Source organism: Melanerpes formicivorus, unplaced genomic scaffold (assembly GCF_026170545.1).
Source record: "Melanerpes formicivorus ecotype bairdi unplaced genomic scaffold, bMelFor1.0.p_v2 SCAF_36, whole genome shotgun sequence".
NCBI lineage: Eukaryota > Metazoa > Chordata > Aves > Piciformes > Picidae > Melanerpes > Melanerpes formicivorus.
The window spans coordinates 3,842,561-3,865,838 of record NW_027142388.1 but is presented as its reverse complement, the minus strand read 5'-3'; the positions used below and the strand labels follow the sequence as shown (position 1 = coordinate 3,865,838).

At 44.2% G+C, this 23,278-nt stretch overlaps 1 protein-coding gene across 17 annotated transcripts in view; it reads left to right on the top strand.

Annotated features, from left to right (window-relative positions):
* The window catches only part of FBRSL1 (fibrosin like 1), a 563,615-nt gene that overhangs the window by 258,804 nt on the left and 281,533 nt on the right, over nt 1-23,278 (top strand). For 15 of the 17 annotated variants that reach the window (XM_068157346.1, XM_068157360.1, XM_068157355.1 and 12 more), the window contains exon 4: nt 5,641-5,676. The exons of the other annotated variants lie outside the window; for them this stretch is intronic. In XM_068157346.1, coding sequence (XP_068013447.1) covers nt 5,641-5,676 — 36 coding nt within the window. The remainder of the gene's footprint in view (nt 1-5,640; nt 5,677-23,278) is intronic. 17 annotated transcript variants of the gene reach the window in all.

Genomic DNA, 23,278 nt, shown 5'->3' with positions numbered 1-23,278 from the left:
GAAGCTGGTTTGTGTCTTACCAAGGCAGTTACAGATCTTTAGACCTTGTGTAGTTTGATATCTTACTGAATTGATTTTGTAGCATTTCAAGCATAATCACCTCTTTTTATCCAACATAATAAAACAAGTGAATTAAGGAAGGAACACATTTGAGTTTTGCATGACATCCAAAATCATTCATCATGTATTGTGGTTATCTTGTCAGGTCCTGGTTTGTAATCTAAGTGAACATCAGATGCACTCTGTGACCTTTGCTAAATCAGTTGAACTCATTGTATTAAAAGACAGGAGTGTGACCATGGAAATTAATTGTGTTAAGAAACTTCTTGTTAAGGTCTGGGATATCTTCAGCCCTTGGCCCTTTTTGCCCTTCTTTCTACTTACTCATCCCACTCCAAGACATTTGAGTTCTAGAAGTGACTTTCTTGGAAAGGAAACACTTGATTTCTGTGGTGTTCAAAGCTGAACCAATGTCCTGTTGTTGAATATTCTCTGAACGGGTAAAGAGCCATGACTCCTTGTGCCCTGGTCCTATCTGACTGCAGGATTGAGCTAAATGGGAAACAGTCCAAGACAGGTACAGCTGAGGTGAGTTTTCACCCTGAACAAATGCTGTACATCATTAAAAAGTCTCTCCATATTATTATTACTAACTCTGCTGAATGCTAATTAATTAACTCAGGCTTGTGGCATTGGGTCATATGATACATTCAGACCTGTGATTCAGCAGGGCAAGATGAGGCACTAAATAGGAGCTGGAAAGTCGTCTGCAGTTCCGTCCTCTGTTGGAGACTCCTCAGCTGCCACTGAGCGTATCTAAGTATTTCTCTGCCTCAGTTTGCACAGTAACATGGGGGTGGCATGGAGGCTCTTTTGGGGGTCTGTCCCCTGCCCAAAATGGCTGTTCCAAGAGCTGACAGGGAGCCAAGAGAAGTGGCACATTTCAGGAAAGCTGGGATGACCTCTTGACATTTAGGTCTTTTAGGCAAAGAGGAGAGAAATTAATATTCACAACAAGAGCTGATTTTTTTGGACTGTGCTGCCATCACCTGCTTCTATGCAATCTCCTTACAGTTAGTTCATATATCAAGGATGGAAAAGATTGAAATTGAAACCTGCCTAACTCATTGAAAGTTGGGAATTGGCTCAAGGTGCCCTCTTACCTTCACTATTACTGGGTATTGAAGCCTTTCCTACTGTCTTTCTAGTTCAATAAATAACCCAATGGCTTTAAGAAACCCAACAGGATTCCTTGATTTCTTTTGCCTCTCAAGAACAGTGGATGGCCATGCTTTTATTTGTACAAGGGAAATAACTTTTCCTGTTAATTTAATAGTCTTGGAAACCCTGCTGCAGGTTATTGGTGAGGTTTTTGTCATGATGTGCTTTTCTAAATGGCAATTGAGGTGCTTATTGGGAATAAAGGAAGAAATCTTTTCAATGCAACTGCGGATTGCAGTGCAACTCAAACTCTCAAGGACATCAGAGGGGGAATAGTAGAGCCTTTCAACAGTAGGATTTTGTCTTTGCTGCCAAAAAAGGTGTTGGGTTTTTTTCTTTGTCCAGTGTAATTAACACAAGAGCTATCCCAGGGTAGAAATAATTCACTCTGTGACATAACTGAAATGTCTTGTCTCTGCTGTCTGGTTTTGTTTTAACCTTGGGCTTAAAAGGAACCAAAAATCTTCAGTTGTAAAAGAGCACATCATCTGCAAAATATTATAAGCCATTTATCTCTCTGCACAAATGCCATCTAGCACTGTAGATCCACTTATGTGTCATTAAATGCACAGACCACACTTGCTCTGCCCCTAACTAGTAACAGTCTCCCTTAGAAACCCAGGGTATTGCAGATAGTGCTGAAAGGGGCATGAGAGGCACAAAAGCTGGTGCTTAAGCCAGGCAGAGAGGGCCCCTGCCCCCCTGAAGGACTGCTCAGGATTGCTTCATGTCACAGCCGAAGCCAAAGGCAGCAGCATCTGCAAGCTTGTATCGGATGCACACACCACCGTGGCTTCACCAGAGGGCTGGCAGGCTGTGTCTGCTGGCCCCTGCCTGCTCTGAGCAGGCAGCACAGTGCTCTGCACATCTCCCACTTCTGCAGTGCTGAGGTTTGCACGTGAAGGGTTTGGGGAAGGTACAACATGGCAGCTATTCCTGTGTCTGGCTGCAGCTGGCCAGCTGTGGGCACAGTCCTCTGACACTCAGTTGGTTGTTTGGCTGCACCTTTCCTGCCGGCAGTGCTTTCCTCAGACAGTCTTTGACGGCTGGAACAGAGCCTGCTTGTGTTTTGGTGAGCTGGTTTGGGTTTTGGGTAAAGCAAACCCACTAGGCAGGTGCTGTGCTGGTCAGTGAATGTGGCTAGCTGGGTACTGTGGTGACCATTATACCCCACTGCTTCGGGTTCAGACTAGGAGAAAATTGACCAAAATAGAAGTCTTATTCTCAGAAAAGTCTATTTACTATGTCATCCCTCCATGTAAAAGCTCCTATCTTGTAAATAAGAGCCTCTGTAAGCCTTTCCAGCCAGACAAGCACTCATTCATAGTCAGAGAAGGTTCCTTCAACTTTGGGTGGCTGCCAAGTTAAACTTCCACTAAGATTTCTTATATTTGCAGCCACAATTGATTACTTTTCTCATTATTTGATCTTGATATAGAGACATATGGATTGAGCTATGTTTATATCAACCCCCAAAGATTTTTTTTTTTCCTTGGGAGCATCCATCACAGTTGCATGCAAACCATTCTGCTCCAGCACTCATAGCTGATACTAGTCGGGGCTTTCAAGGTTTCTACATGTGGCAGTTGGTACAGATCCTCCTAAAGAGCCTGCAGTGTTCCCAGCTAACCAAGAAAGCAGTAGTGGTTTGTTGTTTGTATGCATTTTTATGCACATCTAACTCTGAAGAGTGTGGTACATGGCTGTGCATAAACCTAATTGTTGGAAAGGATTTTATGAGTTGAATCCAAAGCATTTGCCAGTTACTGACTTTATGCATGCAATAAAATTCTGAGGAGGGGAAAAAACTCCAGCCATTTCCCCCCCGATTTCCAGGAACTACAGTGTTAAAATTTGTAAGGGAGGAAGAAGTTCCTCCCTTAGATGTCAAAAATGCCAGAGTAAATTGCCAGTTAATTATTTCTGATGTAAAACTTTATTTAGCAATTGCTTTTATTGTTTTCTACTCAGTGATTTTGAATCAGTGGTCTGCAGATTCCTGAGGTTCTTAGCTTGATATGCCTCAAAGTTATCTAAGAAAAGCAGATCTGTTGGTTAGCGTGTTTGAATTTGTTGTCCAAGGGGCTGCTCCATCCCATGAAAATATTTTGGGCATGCACAAGGCTCAAAGACTGTTAGAGTGAAAATGCTCTGAAAGGCTGTTTCCCCAGAGAGCAGCTTCTAATGAAACCTTGTTTCTGTTTTTGGTTCTTATTCCCAGTTTGTTAGACCTTGTCAGTCTTTGTTAAATCTGAGTTGATGGGGCAGGGGGAAAGATTGAGAACTGCCACCCAGTCTCCTTTCCTCATCCCCCCTCTCCAAGCACGTGATTTGCCTTCTCTTCATTTCTGTGTGTAGCTGGGGTGAACTACCTGCTGTCCAAAGTGTCAGAACAGATAATTGTGTTCAGCTGTTCAGCATGCTCATGTAGGTAGCAGGATATTGTTATTAACCTTTTTTCTATGCAAGGCTGAATTCTGTGGCTCTCTCTATGCAGGGCTATTTATTCCATGGCTCTCTCTATGCAAGGCTCTCTGTTTCATGGCTTGTTTGGGGGTTTTACAAAAAGTATTTAGAGAGAGGGGATAGGCTTGTCTTAGTTTCTCAAAACCAGAGATAAATGCTACTGCCCTTCATTTCACCATTCTGGAGCTTTATTTCTGGGGTATGTACATTAGAGAGATTTATAAATAACTCCTTGCTTTTTTTGTAGTGTTTGAAGGCAGAGGCCAAGTCAGTATGCAAAAGGGATAAGTTAAACACTGTTAGCAGTATGTTATTATCTCAGGCTGCCCCTTAGTAGCAGAACAGAGGTCTTCTGAGCTACAGCAGGACAGAGGTGAAGGCATTGCACACCAGGGACAGGGACTGGCACCCAGTCACCCAGTGGCTGCAGGGCTGTGAAGAGCTGTGCCACAGCTTTCCTTCTGTCTGGCGCCCTGGTTCCTGTGGTGAGAGGGTTCATGGGGAGCCCTCCACCCTCCACTTAATTGTAGGGCTTTGCTGTTGGCACCTTTTTGTTTTGGGAACTCTCCTCCATGGGCACTTAGCTGCCAAATTGCCTCCCTGGTGTCTAGGGCAGTTGCAGGATGGTGGCACACGGCATGCATGAGCAAACCAAGAAGACAATCAAGTCTTTCATTGAGTGCAGGAATCTGGAAAGGTTTTTGCGTATATCGAGATACCTTCTGATCAAAAGGTTTGCAAACTGGTAGTACAATGGAACTGTTATCTTACTGGTGGAAAATGGCAAGTATTTGCAGTAGCCTGCAATTAGTTTGCATTAGTCTCTTTGGGGGTATTGTGTTGTCGTGGTGATTTAGTAACATGATAACTGCTGCGCAAAGACGAACGGTCCTGGAGATCAGCCTGCAATGGTTTGGTATTTTTGTCTGGGCTTTGGTACCCTCTAGAAACAGGGCTGCTAAGACTCCCTGATTCTTGTTTAATAAAATCACGTAGTGCAGGCATTGTGGCTATAAATCACTCTTGGAAATGGGCCTGCAGAGTACTTGCTGGGTCGTGTGGTGTCATATGCCACCGCTGCTCCTGGCTTCTTTCTAATTTCCAAAAAGAAGGCGTAGAGCAGGAGCTGGAGATAGAGGTGGAATTCATTTAGCTGCTTCAAAAAAACTATTGCCAGTGAAAACAGCAGCTTGACAGCCTTGGGTTGTAGAGAGGGGAAGGGATCCAAGTGATTGGAGATGGTGTAATGAAAAGGAAGAGAACCAAATGATTTGGCAGCATGTGAAAGAGGTAAGGATGTGGTAGAGAAAGGAGCAGGAGGAGCTGAAATGAAAGGCAGGAGTAAACAATGTAATTTAGCTTATTCAAAGGGGACAGAATGCTTATTAAAGCTCTGAGAGATGATAAATTAGTGCTGTGCTGCTATTGTTGTTTCAGATAGAGTTGTCATATGGTAATGCAGCAATGAGGGCTGGAGGCTCACAAATTCATGGAGGGGAATGGAAAGTGGGATATATGGTTACATAATTGAAAGTTGGAGTTGATGAGGCAAAATGTTCGTCCCTGATTCAGGAGAGCATCCTCACACATTCTGTTCCTTGGAAGCTGCTGTTCCGTACTGAAGAGGGCCGGTTCAGAGCACCTGCTCTGCTGAGGTGGAGACGCATCCCATGCTGGGAGCTTTTACCTTGGTTGGGAGGGGCTGTTCAAGCCCTGCTCCAGCTTACGAAAGCCTTGTCTGACCTAGCCCCAGAGCCCTCACCTGGAAATGTTCTTCTGCTGTTAGTCCTGTGGCGGCACACAAAATGTCAGAAGACCATTTGAGGCTCTCTGGTTGTGAAGTTTTCCCCTAAGGAATCCTGGGCTGGGGGAGGGAATCGCAAACTGATTCTTATCTTACATTACACAGACTCTCTTGCATTACTTACTGTGGCATATTGTTTCCTCCCACAGAGTTCTGCTCAATCGCTTTCAGGAAGAGGCTACTCCGTAAGTCATTTTACAGCTAATTCTTTCACTTCTGTTGATGTTGATTGCAGAGGTTTCCACTACCTGTTGCATATCCACTGACACGAAAGAAATGCAGAACACGAAAAATAGGGTTAGACAACAGCACTGAAATGCACCTGGCAAGGGACAACTCTGACATGTGAGTTCACATTAAGAGTCTGGGGGCTTCTTCAGTTTGACTTTAAGCCTACAGGGGAGGGGGGTTTGTTTTGTTCTTTGGTTATATAGTGGATTTCACCTAGATAGTCACATCCTGAGGATTAAGACATGAGTGAGGAGAGTTTTCAACACCAGTGGGAGATGTTTCCCTTCCTCTCCTCTGCCCCCCATACAGGTTTTCATTTGTGCATTAAAGACTAGGATCATAGTTAAAACTACTCTGTTGAAGAAGAATTGTGACCCTTACAGTGTGAACAAAAACCAGTCAATATTCTCTTATTTGCAAGCTTTGAATTGCAAAACAAGCTCCCTTGTTTTCTGAAGAGGATGTTGCTGGTGTTTCCTCACAGGAGTGCCGTAGGTACCAGTGTTTTAGGGCTGCTGTTCCAGGGCCAGGGCACGTCTGCATGTGTGTGCAATGTACCAGTGATGCTTGATTGACCATTGCTGTCCACATGTGCCTTATTTGTATGTGCAATAATGACACTTCTTGATGTAGAGGTGGTGTAATTGTTTCTTTTGGGCTCCTTTGCTGCTCAGCTGTCCAGAAAGGCAGGCACATAGACCTTATTTTGTATATTAACAAGGAAGTAGGAGAGGGTGTGAGCGACTTATCAATGTCAACATTAAAATTCCTGGAATTCTGTTATATCTGAGTCTCATAACAATTGTTGATATCTATTATATCCTGTTTGTTCAGTCAATAAGTCCTGTATACCTTCATTGCTAGTGCAAAGGTTGTAGTTGAAAGCATATGCAAATCCAAAGGAGAATGTCTCAGTCAGGCTGCTCCTGCCGACAGTTGCTGACAATAATTGCCTCTTGCACAACCTCTGTCATGGTGAAGTTTTGCCTTCTAGGTGGATGGTCCCAAACTCTTTCTTAACCAAGAGCTATAAGTGCTCACTTTTCATAGATCAGAACAAGGCTGGATTTTATATACTTCAGGAAGTTGATGTGGAGACCTGGTAAACACTTTTTTTGGGGCAACAATCCCATGAATTACTTCCTTTCAGTCGTTTACGTTGTGTACTTAGAGTTGTGTGATGGAGCCTGTGAGCTCCTCCCCAGTGCTGTGCACACAGACAACAAGCTGCTAGCAGTGCAGAATTTATGGGCTGATCTCACAGAGACATGGTCTCATATTATCAGAAATTCACAATCCAAGACTAAGTATATTTTGACCATAAAGCCATTACAAAGTAACAAATTACTTAAGTTTTAATGAAATCATGTCACAAATTTTTAGACAGTAATGGCATGTCTCCCAAGTATTCACCTGTCTAAATGTTTCCAGACTCCCAGGTGAGTATCATTACTTAATTCACTGAGTGAGGAATGTGTGCTTTAGGACCAGTTGAGTGCTGCTTCCCATACACATGAGCAGTTGACTTCACTGAAGCTTCTGAATGAAGGCAGATGCTGTATCTCCTATTTGTCTGAAATGCCATGCGTGCCCGTGGCACCACATAAATAATAATGATCTCCACAGATTTTATGATTGAGGGCATGGTTTGGGAATTAAACAATTTCCCACTGGCTATAACATAGGTTGTGAAATCTTAATGGAAAAAGGCCAAAGAATTCTTTGTAGAGTCTCAAGGCAAATAAATCATAGGACTGTTTTCCTCCATTGCTGGCTGTTAAGAAACTTAATTTTGTCTCTCAGAGAAATAATGTTGTGAAAATGTCTAGCTCCTTCTCTGTACATGTGTGGGGACAAGGTTCTTTTATTTAGCCAACCCATAACTTCTCAGGGGAGGTAAGGGTTTTCTGTGTGCCAGGGCAGTGTTTGGAGATCACAAGTAGTGAAGTAGTGTGAGCTGGGGTTGCTTTTCCTTATTGGTTGTCATTTTCCCCGTTAAACTGCCTCTGCCTCACTGTGCACCAGCTGTTGAGGCTGACCACTTCCTTTAAGGCTCCAGTGCTGCTCTGAATTGATTTAGCATAAGGCAGAGCCTATCACTTCCAGCACTGCCAGACCTCACCGACCCAAACCTGCCGCTGCTCCCAGGTGGTAGAGGGATGTTCAAACCACCAGTTCAAAACAACTGGCCCCAAACCAGAGGTTGTCTATAAGATCTCATAACAGTTTTCATTTTCTCATGAAAGCAGCTGTAGGGGAAACACTAAATCAGTATTTTGGCTCTGCCCCTGTTTACATCAGATAGGTTGGTTGGCAATATTGTGGGTTGAAATTACACTCCAGCATAACATTTGCCAGACCAGCTCAGCTGACAGTAAACGAAGCTGTATTTACAAGCAAAACTACAATGATGAACAACAAAAGAACCCCCCTGGACAAAACCAGGGGGTTACCAACAGCTTCCCTCCTCTTCCCCCCTTCCTCCCCTGTACATGAGACGAGAAAAAAAGGAGAAAAGCAGAGAGTGAGCTTATTAATACTTAGCCACAACAAAGAATGCAGTCAAGGTCAGTGAGCTAGCAGAAGCACCAGTTAGTATCTGCTAGAGTCAAGGAACTGGAAAATAAGACAGAGTTTGTTTACAGAACTAACTTTGTTATTATCAGACCAATGGGATTCTTTAGACCTTACAATTATTTTCCCTTTTACATCCAATGGTAATTTATTGCATTCTATCATTTTGTGTTCAAGATCTGTGGAAAATATTCTTGGGCACAGCCTAAAACTACCACAGGTAGACATGGTGAAAGCATGGTGAAAAACAGCGCTAGCAGGAGGCAGGATGGAGACACCATTGCTGTATCAAGTGCCGCTCTGTGCACAGCTCACCTTGTGGAAGACTGTCACTTGTGGCATGATTATATATATCATGACTCGGCAGCGAAGTTCTCGTTCTGGGTTTCGTAAGCAGCTGTTCCAATACCACAAACTCTTTTCTGCATGCTCACTTCTCATGAGCTCATTTTGAATCTGCACACTTCACCCATTCGCTTGCTTCAGCTGGCCTGGAAACGCTGTCTTCAGAAAAGTTTGTGGCAAATGCCCATGGGAAGGAAATCTGCGTTCTGAGGAAAAGGGGCATTTGCAGGGAAAAAAACCCAAACCAAACAAAAACCAAACCAAGACATGAAGCCTGTAGTAACAAACTGGTATGAAAAAATCTCAGTCCAGGGGTCAGCTCATCCAGCTGTGAGCCACAGGACAGTAGGGGTTAGAAGGGATCCCCAGACATCATCTAGGGTAACTCCCTTGCTAAAGCAGGTTCATCTAGAACAGGTTGCGCAGGAATGTTTGCAGGAGGGTTTTGAGACTCCACAGCCTTTCTGGGCAGCCTGTTCTAGTGCTCCAGCACCCTCAAAATAGGGGGAAAAAAAAAACCAAAACAAAAAACCCCCAAACACACAGGAAATCACTCATGACCAAGGTTCAGACTCTAGTGCTAGGGTCAAGAAGAAAACTGAATGCAAATGAATAATAGTTCCTGGGTGTTCAGTATTCCAGCAACTTCATTGTGTTCTTCATGGAACTTTAGGTGTCTAAATAAGGACTGTGCTTGGAATAACTGAATTTCTGGTCTCACTGAAGTTTCTACATAACCTCTGATTAGCTTCAGCTGCACTTACACTTAAACTGTAGCACCAAAAACGGTGTTCACAGTGACCTGGTACATAGACCATGAAACTCTCTGTAGATATCTGAGACAACATTTTTTATAGATCTGATTCCCAACATAAAATTTTTGATGGCATGTACTTTTGTTTGGGTATCAGGAGACATATCTATGCCTGTGCTGTGTCTGCAGGCTCCTTATCAGTAGCATGTGTTTCATATCCTTATCTCATTAATTGTATACTTCCGCTGTGCTGAGAAACAGAATGCTAGTTTGTTTATGGAGGCTAATATCTTATTCCCTTTATGACTTGATGGTTACATATGGGTGATAAACTACTCTAGCCATTTGTCACACTTCCTGCACACACAAATGAGATTAGTGATTTTAGTCAGAAAGGTCTGCCTGGTCCTCTGAGCAGACAAAACAGATTGTCTTTTTGGTACCAGGATGAGAGGCCTGTCTGCTTGGAAATGCACTGATTTGTTTAAAAGTACTCAGAGAATTAGATATTAGGTGTTCACATCTCACTGAGGTTTATCCATGCTGTGGACCATTTGTCGAATTTATTTCTGATAGTTAAGTCAATTTAGGGCCTAACATAGTTAGAAAGCAGTTACATGAACATAAAATCAGGTGCATTAAGTTAGTTATTAGCAGCTAAAAAATTGCAACGGCTTATAAGGTTGAGCACATCAGATAGACCCAAGCTGCAGCTGAAGTTGACTCCATTTTGTAGAGTGCAGAACTGGGAATATGTGGTAGCCTAAAAAAATAAACAAAAGGCCTCTTCCAATAAGTTATGGAGTTTATTTATAGAGCATCTGTGCAGCTGTTCCTTGTCTGAAACGAAAGGGGCTAAAACGTGGGAGTGAATAAAAGAATAAACTTGAAGGCGTATGGCAAGTAGATAGGCAGTGAACCGTCCTGTCGGAGCTTACCGTGGAACAAAAGTACAGGAGGCTGAGATGTCTTTGTTTGGTTTTATTTGTCCTTAGAAGATTTTTCTTTTTAATAAAAACAGTAACATACACTTGGCAGCAGAGGCAGCTGATTTTTACTCGGAGCTTCTGTAAAATATCAAAGTCTTTGCAGCCTAGTCACATCGCTGGCAGCTCATCAAATTCTGTCGATTTTACATCTTCCTTGTTGAGTACCGGAAACCAGTGTCTCAGATAGCTTAGGCTGCAGCTAATGGAGAGAAAGAAATGTGCAAAACACCATAAGGCTTGCAGAGACACTTGGGTCATCCAGATTCAGCTCAGTGCTGTCTGCAACCTTCATTCCTTCTGATTGGTGGCATAGCCTGAGAATGACGTTCTAGTTACCCATATGATGCTGGGGTGCTGCAGGCAAGCAGCGGGTAGGTTTTGAGCACCCTGACCCTGCCGCACTGCCTGCCTGTACCACAGTCTGCTCCTTCCTCACATTCCCTCAAGTTGTGTTAGTGTTTTTCCAGTTGCTAGTGATGATCTTTACAGCCATCCAGGAATCCTCTCCTGGGCTGTGTGTTTGATGTTGCTGTACACTGGGTTGTCACACAACACAGCTGCCTCTGACCACCACCTTATCCCACTCTGATCTTTTTAGGTTGTATCTGTGAGCACACTTGCTGAGAAAGCAAGTAATTGACCTGATTTACAGCATGGAGGTAGTGTCCAGCACAAGCAGCTCAGTGGGAAAGAGGACAGATATGAATGAATGCAAAGAGCTAGGTAATCATCAGCCTACGAGCTGTTGACTCTTTGCAGGTTTATGTACTCATATACCCTGTAAAGCTCTTTTCATGGCCTGTTTTAGTTTTGTGCCAGCTCAATGCAGTTCTGTGAAACCCTGAAACAGATGGTCCCTGCTAAGGAGGCTGTTTCCATGCCAGAAATCCTCGGTGCATGCATAGGCGGGTTTCACTGTTTCAGTGTAATGGTTACAGAAGCTTGCTGAAGATTGTGCCAACAGCATTCCCTTGATCTGCTCTGTTCTTCAAGGATGTTCTTGGGCACTTCAGCTGGAGACCAAGTTGTCAGACTTGGAAAAGCACCTTCCACAGCATCTTCTCTGCACTGATCTTAAGTCAGTACCATTTCCTGCACGGGGCATGGTCCAGGACCCCAGGTGATGATCACACACTTTAGCACCTTTGAGTTTGTCACGGAGAAACTGGTGTCCTGAGGACAAATTTCTACATACAGACCGACCAAATGATTGCTGTGAAGCATATAAATGCTTCTGCTTGGGAATTCTTGAGTGGGCCTCAGCTCATGGGTGGGGAAGCACGCTCAGTGACCAGTGGCAAACTGGAATTGTAACTAATGGGGTTTCTCCACCTGCTGATTTGTCCTGCACTAATGAAAAATATCCCTTCGGTAGGTAGCTAACATTGCTTAGCTGGGCTGGAAAATTCATTGCATTTTAGGACCTCTGATAAATTAGCATTTTTCTCTGCCAAAAATCAATATTGGAAATGGGTCTCTCATTATAAATCTAAAACTCCTTGAGCTGGAGCCAGAGTTAAATGATAAAAGTGAATTTAATAAGCATTTCCTATGATAGTGTGCCTGTGGGCTGGCAACATGAGCAAGACTTTCTGGACAAGATTTATGAATAGGGGAGTAATAATTCCAAAATAAGTATCAATCTCATTTTGCCATGATGCCAGGTATGAAAGAGGGACTGTAATTGTCTTTTTTTTCTGGACAAGAAAATAAATGGCAGTTAGGTCCCCTTCAGGTGGAGCAATACTCTGTCTTCTTTGGAGACATACTTAAAAAGAGAAAAGAAAATGGGACTACAATAAAGTGATGTTGGCCTGTAGGAGCAAGGACATCACCAAAGATTACAAAATATAGAAGAAAAATTATAATAATATGTAATAGAAACATAAACAGTTTTGAAAGTTCTTCCTCTAAGACAACTGGAATTTTAGAGAGGCAGGAATGTAATGGTGTGTGTCAATCCAAAGCCTTAACTTCTGCTGGTTTTCTTTTCATGTGTACCTAAATAGCCTCACTTTACAAGGACTGGCCGCATACTTGAATTTACCTGGACAAGCTGAGTCCACTGAATAAATAGTTTGTTTGCTTGGAGTGCCTTGTGGGATGGAGCCAAGCTGCTGGAGGCCAGCTGAAGAGCTGTCTGTCCCCTTGACTCCAGAAGCTCTCCCGTAGCCCATGAGCTCAAATGCTGTTGAGTAATTAGTGCATATATTATTCTAGGTCCATGGGAGCTCTTGAGGGTTTTTGAACTGTCCCATGAAAAGCATAAGCAGAAGTACAAACATAAATAAACCACATACTTCAGCTTTACAAATACTGAAGTCCATGAACTTCCTTACAGCACATTTTCCTTTAGAAGTTCCCTTTTCTGAGAGTCTGTTTCTTCTTAGATGACCTCTGCTTTTAATTAGGATGAAAAGGCCCATAAATTTTCACTCATCTCCACAGCCATAAGTAAGCACAAAGGGTCCTGTCTGGCTGAATTTCAGTCTGCCTGAACTGGTGGCCTTGGCAGAGAGGCTGCCTGGGAGGCTCCCGGCACAGCCGTACCAGCAGTGGTGCCCCTTTGTCCCTAGGCAGAAGCAGGACGGATGATGCTGATTTCCATCAGCTCCCCAGCTGCAGGGGCAGTGCAGCCAGCTGACACTGTGAGCCCTTGTGAACCCCTTGAGGGATAGGGCATATGACTTTGTGTGGTTTTTGCCCACATTTTTAATCTCCTCTGCCATTGCCCTTGGCTCAGGGCAGTGGGGAGGGGGGGCAGATCAGTAATCTGACTAGAAAGCCACTATTGTTTTACAGACATCCCCCTGAATTCCCAGTGCTCCTTGGCTTTTGGGGCAGGATAACCTCTCTGCCACTGACCTTGCACACTAAAATGAAGAGCTGTCCTAAATCCATCTTGGATTCACCGGCCTGGAAAGGATTACATCCTGCTGAAGAGGAAAGGCTTTGAGAATATCTAGTCTTTATTTCTGGACCTTTTTGATTAAGACTGTTCCTTTAAAAGAGAAGCTTCCCTTTCGGTTGAGATTAACTGGGAGGCAGTTTTGTCATATGTATGTTGTAGCTTGCTTTGTATAGTAGGGCAAGGTATTTGCTTGTCTGTCTCAACTCTTTTCACGGTGTTATTTACTCTCATGACTCCGATCCATTGCCTTGTTTTAACTTGCCTTCCCTTCACCAAAACCAACAAAAAGCTGATTAAACCCGACAGCTGATTAGAATCAGAGCCACTCACCTGATGAGCACAGTGAACAGGGGTTAACTGTGGGACCTCTTGGGGGATTTGCTTTTGATTTTTCTTTAATTCTCTCATAGTTTTGTGCAGTGAGAAGTGGCATTGCCAGGGTTTTATAACTAGAGAAGGGGTTAAGACAGCCCATTTCTGAGGGCTGCCAGAGTGCGCTGGTGTTTGTTGTGCTGGGTGCTGTGGTAGGCTCCTCAGAGGAAATTCACGGGGTGTGGGGGGAAATAGGGCTTCACGCTTTATAGTTTTATCTTATATCTCAAAATGCCCTTGTAGAAACCTGCACCCAAAACCACGGGGTGCAAGGGGAGCAGCAGAGGAAATAACAGTGCCGCTAACTCAGAACACTTTTGTAGAAACAATGGACAAACAACATGTTTTTGTTGGCCTTAATAATAGGTGAACAAGAAAGAACAAGGAAAAACAAGGATCAAGTGCATCAGTTGTGCTTGTTGCTGGCGTTGGAGGACACTGTCCAGCAATTTAAAACATTCTAAGATTTAACATAGTGAATTGTCCAGCTCAGTGGAATGTTCTGTTGTAGCTGCACTAAGGGATTGATTGTCATTCTCCAAATGTTTTGTGGTTTTTTTCCCTCTGTTGAACGAGGAAATATACTAGTCTGGCAATGATATTTACTAGTCTGGCAATGATACTTACTAGTCTAGAGGAGGGTGAGTTACTTGGGTTGATGATAAACCTAGTCACTGCAAATGCAGAAGGTGAGAAAGTTTTCTGCAGCTTGGTGGTCTTCACTCAGTTTCATCACTTGCATTTATTTCCCTTGTCTCTCTTTTTCTTTTTTTAGCTGGAATACGTTTTTAAAGACTAAAAACAGATACTCAGTTTCTTCTCTGTCTTAACAGCAGACAAAGATGCAACTTTAATTTAACAAAACAACAGATGCAATCCTAAGTCAAATCTCACACCAAAGCAGGCTTTTACTAAAGGTGTGGTGGCTCTGCTGCGAAAACAGCAAACGAGGGGGAGATCTGCTGCAGGGTGAGGTTTCTCTCCTTCTCACTTCATATTTTAGGATGGCTGCTAAGATGTAAATACACCGGGGCAAGTAGTTGCATCTGCAGTGGAAAGGCAGCCTGCCTCCCTTCCCAGGGGGTGAGAGAACAGAGAAGTGGCACCATGCTTGCTTCTGGAAGAGCCCAGTGTTCCTGAGCTGCTTGTCAAAGCAGTAAAATTCTTGAAGAGACTGGATGTCTCATCTGCAGTGCCTTGCTGGAAGATGTGCATTCAGATGGAAACCCTGGTCAGACATGTGAAATGTTTTTTACACAGGGTCATTGTTTTCACTTCCCACTGTCCTAGTGTTTCAGCACTGCAGTGCCTTGTGGTCAGCTCCAGCCCCAGTCACAGCGACTTGCAGTATTTTCAGAAGGGTGTTTTTTGTCCTTTTTGTAGCAAATGGACAAATGAAAACTCTGACACTCCTTACACAATGCAGAAGGACCAGCTGCAATTCTAGAAAGCCAGGGAATGCAGGGCAAGGGCAGAAAGGTAAAGGAATATGTTGAGCATAATTTGTGTGTGAGACACAAATGATCCAGGATTGGGAGACCTTTCCAATACCATTTGGCAACTGGTATGGCCAAGTACTCTCTGCTGCTTTGGTTGTTTTCCTGCTCTTTGTTTTATTCAGTAGCTTTAGCGAGGCAGTGATGTAATTCTGAAACACAGGCATTGCCGTGCTCAAAAGCTGGTTGTTGTAAGTCTTGTTTTAAAGACTGTTGATCAATGAGACTAATTTCAGGGGGAAACTTCTAACTTGCAGTTCAGAATACCCCATGTTTCAGCTCAGTTTTCAAGTGATTATAGCTGTTCTCTCATTTTTCAGGTCATCACAGGCGTGTCATGGTAAGCCCAAATAGCCCCAGCACAAACCCAGACAGACACTAAGGTGTCTAGATATGGTTCCATTCTACCCCCTTCTTCCTGCAGAAAGCCAGGGTAATGTGGGAAAAGGAACAAAGGCGACAGGACCATGCATGTCTGGTAAACAACCCTGTATCTATGGTAAGGGCATGTGTTCTGGCCACAGCCTGGCAGAACCCCTTCCCATTGGGTAACTATGTGCTGGTTTTGGTGCCCTATTGGCCTAATTGATCTTGGGCAAGACTTATATACAGGCTGATTTCTAGTCACCTGTGCCTTGCTCAACCCTCGCTTAGCCGTGCTCAAGCCTGGCGTGCTTGGACCTTGTCTGGCGTGAAGTTGTCTCGAGTTGCATTGCCTCAAGTTGCCTGGTCCAGTGCCTGGGATATAGCCGTGAGCATACACATGGCATGCTATGAGAGAAGCCTTGAGCTTAGCAGTAGGAGCCAGGCCTGCTTCCCCTTGCAACCAGGATTTTGCCATGCCTCAGTTTCCCCAGGACAAAGCAAGCCCCCATCACGGGAGAGCGTCGTTAGCAGTCTGCTGTCTGCTGAAGCCAGAGCAGCCATTGACAACTGCATGGCATTCCTGCCGGCAGCCTGCCATGCCGGGTGCAGGAGCGCCCCAAAGCCTCTAATACACAGCAGCAGCACTCCCTACTTGGGTACAACAGGTTGTGAGTAATTAATTCACTGCCTCTTTGGCATAAGGGTTCTTGTCGAGTCTCCTCGCACTGTGGTTGAGCGCCGTTTCGCTCCCGGGGTGTTCTCTTTCTGTTATATTCCTCCTGGTTTGCATAAAGGAGTTAATATTGTAGCTGCCCAAATCCTGTACATTCCCTTTGCAAATATGTTCTAACCATACATCCAACCTTTTAATAAGTTTTAGCAATTTTCATATTAATGAAAGGTTATTGATATTTTGATTAATCTTGCCGCATTGTTTATAAATAAAGGAACTATTTTATCCCTTCAGCAAGGTCAAGCACTCAAAGGAACTGAGGTTGAGTAAAACAACTGTTCATCACACTGAGCTCTGCTTTGTTTCTGTGGGAATCATCTGCTTCTGTAGCACCTTTGGTTTCATTACTTTTTATAAAGAGTTTGGTTTACTAACCTGCTCTTGGAACAGATGCAACCACCAAAGCTGCTTCTTAATTAGCCCTGGGGTCCATCCGGTGTGTCTGTGCTAACGTCTTGGCTGTACGGTGTGCTTCCCATGAAAGGGAGCAGTCTGCCATAGAGTCTTGTAACCTTGAGGTCAGTCTTGAGCTCAAAATTGCTTTTGATTATGGTGTGTGTCTCGAAAAAAAAAAAACCAGCAAGCTCTAGTGGTCCTTACCTGGTGCTGCAGAGTAACAAACCCAAATGGTATCACAGCTAGATTTTAACAGTTAACTGCTGTACCTAGCATTCCTTTCCAGATGTGTCACTCTGCTCCTGGTTGTGAATATTTAGAGATTTGCAACCAGAAGGATGGAAAATTGGCATGCAGCTACATCACTGTGGACACGTCTGCAGTGGTTGCTACAGGAATGTAGCTTGATTCATACCTTTACCATCTGTGTTTCATCTTTGTGCTATGTGATGGATAAGACACTGTGTGTCTGGCCACTTGAAGCCTAGGTCTGTAGTGTCCTGAAGAATTTTGTCTGATTAATTCACCACGTGTGTAATCCATAAAGACTCATGATGTTGACTAGGCTTTGAGAAACCTGCTGGGACTGTTTAAACACTAGGTGTTTGCAAACCTCACTTCAATTCTTAGACTGGTACTTTGCTATCTGTAAGCAAAAAGCAGTGCTGTGGTTCTCAGGTTTTCTGAACACGGTCATACTAGCTGATGGAATAACTGGTGCCACCCTGGACATGGGCTAATCAAGCAGGACAATTTTTGGGCATATTGTGGCAACTAAAGTGCTGTAGATGAGGGATGGTAGAGACTGAATAGTGTGCAGAAAGGGACCTGGGGGTACTGGTTGACAGCAGATGAACATGAGCCAGCAGTGTGCCCAGGTGACCAAGAAGGCCAATGGCATTCTGGCCTGCATCAGCAATAGTGTGGCCAGCAGGAGCAGGGAAGTCATTCTGTCCCTGTACTCAGCACTGGTTAGGCCTCACCTTGAGTCCTGTGTCCAGTTCTGGGCCCCTCAGTTTAAGAAGGACATTAAGACTCTTGAACATGTCCAGAGAAGGGCAACGAGGCTAGTGAGAGGTCTCAAGCACAAGCCTTGTGGGGAGGGGCTGAGGGAGCTGGGGTTGCTTAGCCTGGAGAAGAGGAGGCTCAGGGGAGACCTTGTTGCTCTCTACAACTACCTGAAAGGAGGTTGTAGCCAGCTGGGGGTTGGTCTCTTCTCCCAGGCAACCAACAACAGAATATGAGGACACAGTCTCAAGCTGTGCCAGGACAGGTTCAGGCTCAAGGTGAGGAGAAAGTGCTTCACAGAGAGTTATTTGCCATTGGAATGTGCTGCTCAGGGAGGTGGTGGAGTCACCGTGCCCTGGACGTGGCACTTGAAGCCATGGTTTAGTTAGTCATGAGGTGTTAGGTAATAAGTTGTACTTGATCTCTGAGGTCTTTTCCAACCTTATTCTATGATTCTAGGATGCCCCAGGCCACTAAGCACTGTGTAACTGGAAGGCATTGAGTTGTAATGGGTGGAGGGTGGTCAAAAACATGTTCTAGGCATCTTTCCCTCCCTCTAAGGATTTGCTGTGCTCTGAAGAGCCCTAATCAGTTCATTTCTGGAGAGCTGGGCAAGAGGGCAAGGGAGAGTAATAAATGGTCCCTTGGAAACAAGAGTCAGTAATGCACACCATGTGATGACCTAGACAGCCTGTTTAACTGCAGCCAGTTTCCTGCTGAAGATTCATCTCTAAGAGATTGTGAGAGCATTGGAACAGGAAGCTGCAACTTCACCAAATGGTTTCAGTATCAGTGTGTTATCTGTGGTCATTCCCCTCTACAGCTTGTGGCTAGCTTCTGGTTAGCAGAGAAAGACACTTTGAGCTGAGCTGGCATCAGTTCCCACCTACTTAATCAGCTAAGTTGTGAGCCGTGTGGTTAGCTCGAATCCCCAGGTTGTCTTGTGGATTGCCAGTGACAGGAAGGTGGAGATGCATTGAGTGGTTCAGACAGGAATAGCTTGGTTATCTGATGGTCACCCCAGAGACTGATAAAATGATGTGAGCTCTTTTCTGAGAAGATATCAAAAAAGCAGAAACTGTTGTCGCTAACCACCTGAAGAGTTTACAACGTCAAGGGAAATTTTGCTTATCTTAAAAGCTTCAAAACTGTTAACCCATCTTCCCCACTGCAGACCACAGCAGTGCTTTAGGCTCTCTGCACAGAATGGAGCTAACAGAGTGTTGCGTGCAAGGCTGTAAAATCTTATTGGGGAAATGTTAGAGCTCAGATCTTCCAAAATTACTTTGGCCCTTCAAATTCAAAGGTGAACGACTGGAAACGCAGGAGAGGAACCAGTCTTCCTCTGAGGGAGTGTGCCTTGTATTTCCAGAAACCCTGGCCTCTCGGAGGCTGTCGTGCCGTCGGAGTTCGGGCAAGTAAAGCAATGAGTCACTTCTCAAAGCGCGGCCTGTTTAATGAGCCTGGACTGATCTGAAGCCAATGCTATGCTGTCTGTGACGTGGGCTTGCAGAAGTTACAACAGAGAAGGTGGTCATATCCTTGGGAGCACCTAGGGCACTCGATTTTTGTCATATATTTGCTGAGCAAACCTTGGGATTAAAATGGACCAGTTTCAGAGAAAGACCTTCAACAAATGAGGTTTTAAATTGGAGGCCTTGAGCAGGTTGCTCTAAGCCTCAGTGTCTGAGTTTCTCTAGCCTTAAAGTGGGGTTCTCATCTCTTGTAGACTGAGATGTACAGATGGACACTCTTATTACTATTTACTAAAATAGATAGATATGAACAGAAGGTTCACTTATTTTTTATGTCTTGTGTTTACAGTCTAAGGAGCTCTGGGCTGCCTGTCCCATCTCCCTGTCTGAGCATCCCTCTGCTCCAACCAGGGCCCACCACTGCAGCTTGCAGCCTTACTCCCCATGCTGCAGGTGATTGTCCTGGCAGTGGCTGACATCCTGTGAATGTGAGAATGGGAAAGGCAGTGCCTCTCACTGGGGCCAGTGGCTGGCATGCCTTACACTCATGAGGAAGGGGCTCCCTTGGGCAGTTCAGAGCCCTCATGCCCATCATGCTAGCACTGGGGGCTCCAGCCCCTTCCTCACCACCAGCCTTGGGGCACAAGCAAAGGTGAGCTCTGGCAGCAGACCCTCACCTTGTCCCTGCACATCATCACAACTTCATACTGAATTTGCACAGTCTGAGGTGTGATTTGCAGCTGTGATGATCACTGTAGTGCAGTCCTGCCTGTCTCTTGGTTAGGTTCAGGTTTTGAAATAAAGCTTATGTGATTGTGAGGACACCTTAAGGTGCTTTTGTCTGCTTCTGTTGCTTGGCTCAGCCTCTGTCAGAGACAGCCATAACAATCAGTGCCTTTTTGACTCAAAGCTATTTCCTTTCCTGGTACAGATTATGTCTGGTATGCATAACGTGTTAATTTAACAAAGCAGTTCTTTTGATACAGCTTTAATTTTTTAACAACAGCTCGGAGGCAGTGATGTACAGATTATATAGTGTCACTTTCCCAATTAAAGTTTTACAGGGAAATACTCTGCTCTTGCTTTAAGCCTGTGTTGAATTCTGCCTTCTGGCACTTGTGCAAATGGAAACTGTGCTATTGCAAAGCATCCATTTGAAACCTTGAAATATTTATTGAGGCTGCATTGAATACTGAAGCAGAAATCTTCCTGTGGGCTTGTTGATGTCTGTCATAGGCATATATTTTGTAATTAAATGTCTGCAAGCTTCTCTGTGTGTGTGTGTGTAGTTGGTTTCTTGTGTTTTGGGGTGTTTGCAGGTTTTGTTGGTGTTACACTGTTTTTCCTGAGACATGTATTTAACAAATCGTTTTAAGAGTTCCTGTGAAATCTTATCCAAGGCAAGGCCGTGTCTTTGATGCATAGCCATGAAACCACTGCTAATTATTGTGCAGAACACTGAGGAGGTGGCTAAACTGCTGCCCTTCCTAGAATGTCAGACCTTGTGAAGATCATTCCTGCGGCATACTGTGCCATTTGGAAGGATGTGGGGTGGAGAGGACCCCGAAGGGATTGTAAGAAAATATTTCATTCTTAAAACACAACCCACAAACTGAACAATTTTTTTTTTAATGTGTATATATATATATGTATTATTTTTTCCTTTGCCTTTCTTCTTTCCAGCCCTTTGTCTTGAATAATAGCAGGTCAGTGACTTTCCCCATTTCTATTACCTGGGAGCAACAGGGACTGACCACATCCAAAACTGCTGTCCTAGGAAAGCCTATGACCCAGAACATGCTCTGAGGGATGCAGTTGAATGTAGTGTAAGCTGAAACTCAAAGGACAAAGCAAGGTAGTACTGGCATTGGACAGGACTAGGAGCCATCAGCTCCAATGTTCACTCTGAAGCTGCAGGACCAAATGTCTGATGATATCTTCCTTGTGTCCTGGTGATGCTGTCAAAGTACTAGCCACTGCTCAGGCTGACCAGAGGCATGTCCCAGCTTGGAAGACTCTCATCCACCTAGAAGTTGTGTGATGCCTAGAAGAACTGGAATATCAGATATCTCATTTAACTGGAATGTCAGAAACCTGATTTCACTTCACCTAGAGTAGCATTAGTTATTGCCCAGATCTGTGAAAAAACACACTAGTATGGAGATCTCTGCAACTGCAGCTAAATCTGTTAGTGGGGAAAGTGCAGCTGCTTTTACTGGAGAGCAAGCATGATCTCTGAACTGGCGACGTCCCAGCAGGCTGGGACTGGGGCAGGCAGAGTCCTTGCTTTCAGAATGTGCTGAGAGTCTGAAATAATCTTTGCTGCCAAAGTGCCAGGGAAGCCACCTGGCCCACTTTGAAACCAAATGCTGCCGTCTCATGTGTTTATCACTTGCCTTGTTTTCTTTCCTTTTTCTCTTTCCAACCAGCCTCTTTGGATTACTCCTACTGCTAGATGATTATGACTTTCATATCTACATCTTTTTTCCAAGCTTGGCTGCATTATTTTTGGGGAGCTATTTAAGACTTTTATTATTTTTAAAACCTCTTGTGTCCTTATTTGCATTTCAGAACAAACAAACAAACAATGATATTTCTGACAGTATATCATTCTTCTGTTGGCTACAACTACCTGAAAGGTGGTTGTAGCCAGGAGGGGCTTGGTCTCTTCTCCCAGGCAACCAGCACCATAACAAGAGGACACAGTCTCAAGCCGCACCAGGGGAGGTTTAGGTTTGAGGTGAGGAGAAAGTTCTTCACAGAGAGAGTTGTTAGCCATGGGAATGTGCTGCCCAGGGAGGTGGTGGAGTCACCACGTGGCACTTGGTGCCATGGTTTAGTAGTCATGAGGTCTGTGGTGACAGGTTGGACTTGATGACCTTTGAGGCCTCTTCCAACCTTATTGATTCTATGATTCTTATATTTGTTCTTAACAAGAACTTTTCCAGGCATGCCAGAACCAACTTCGTTATATGAATCCTATTTAGAGATCCTTTTTTAGAGTGTTTGAAGCGAGGGAAATAATGGGGCTATTTCCACAAATACTGTATCTGGTACCATGTGAGAAGGTAGGGTAAATACTGATTAATATTTCATGGATGTTATAGTAGTTCCTTAGAAGAAAGACCTTTCTGTCTGTCTGCCTTTCATCTCAATGTTTCTTCTTATAGTCTCTGTGTTATTTGCTTCTATTCAGTGGAACAGAAACTGAGGACCTAAGCAGAAGGCCTGGGGAGCTAGGCTAGGTCTGCAAGGTGAGGGGCACCATGGAAGAATCTTTAGCAGACCCTAAACAAGATAAACACACAAATCAGTGACGTTGCTGCGGTATGATAGGCACAAAAAAATTAATACAAAAAATAGGCATTCATCATCAAAAGCCAAAGAAACTGGATCTGCAGCAGTGTTTCATTTCAGTGTCTTTATTTGTGTAATGGCTTGTAAAAAAGTAAAGTTAGTTGTTTTATCTGAAGGATGTTAGCACAAGGTGGCAATCAGGCTCTGCATTGCTGACAGCCCTCGCTGTGGTTGGTGCAGAGAGCACAAGTATTGTGGTCAGTGTGCCCCATCAGGCCCCGCTTCATCCATTACCTCAATAGGTTTTAAAGCATACTGGGGGACAGCAAACCATGCCAGGGGTTCTGGAACATGTTCCTATTGAGTTCCTCAGTTGAATAATGGTCTCTGGGCTGTTGAGTTGGCAGGATTGATATCACAGAATGTAAGGGATTGGAAGGGACCTCGAAAGATCATTGAGCCCAAGCCCCCTTCCAGAGCAGGATCACCTAGAGCAGGTCACACAGGAATGCATTCAGGTAGATTTTGAATGTCTCCAGAGGAGACTTGACAACCCCTCTGGGCAGCCTGTTCCACAGTGAAAAAGTGTTTCCTTCTGTTCACGAAGACCCTTCCCTGCCTTTTGGAACCAAGTGCTGAAATCAGAATAGTTTTGCAAATATAAAGGCAATCAGTCCTTCAAAAGCTTCCAGTGCTACTGCAGCATGGAATGAGCAAGAGGGGAAGTAGGCAGTATAGTTTAAGTGAAATGTGAGTGTTCAAACATGCATGAAGAACCATGCAAATGAGTTTTAGATTAATCTTAGAAGTAGTGTGGCATGTTTTTAACTAAAGTGTCCA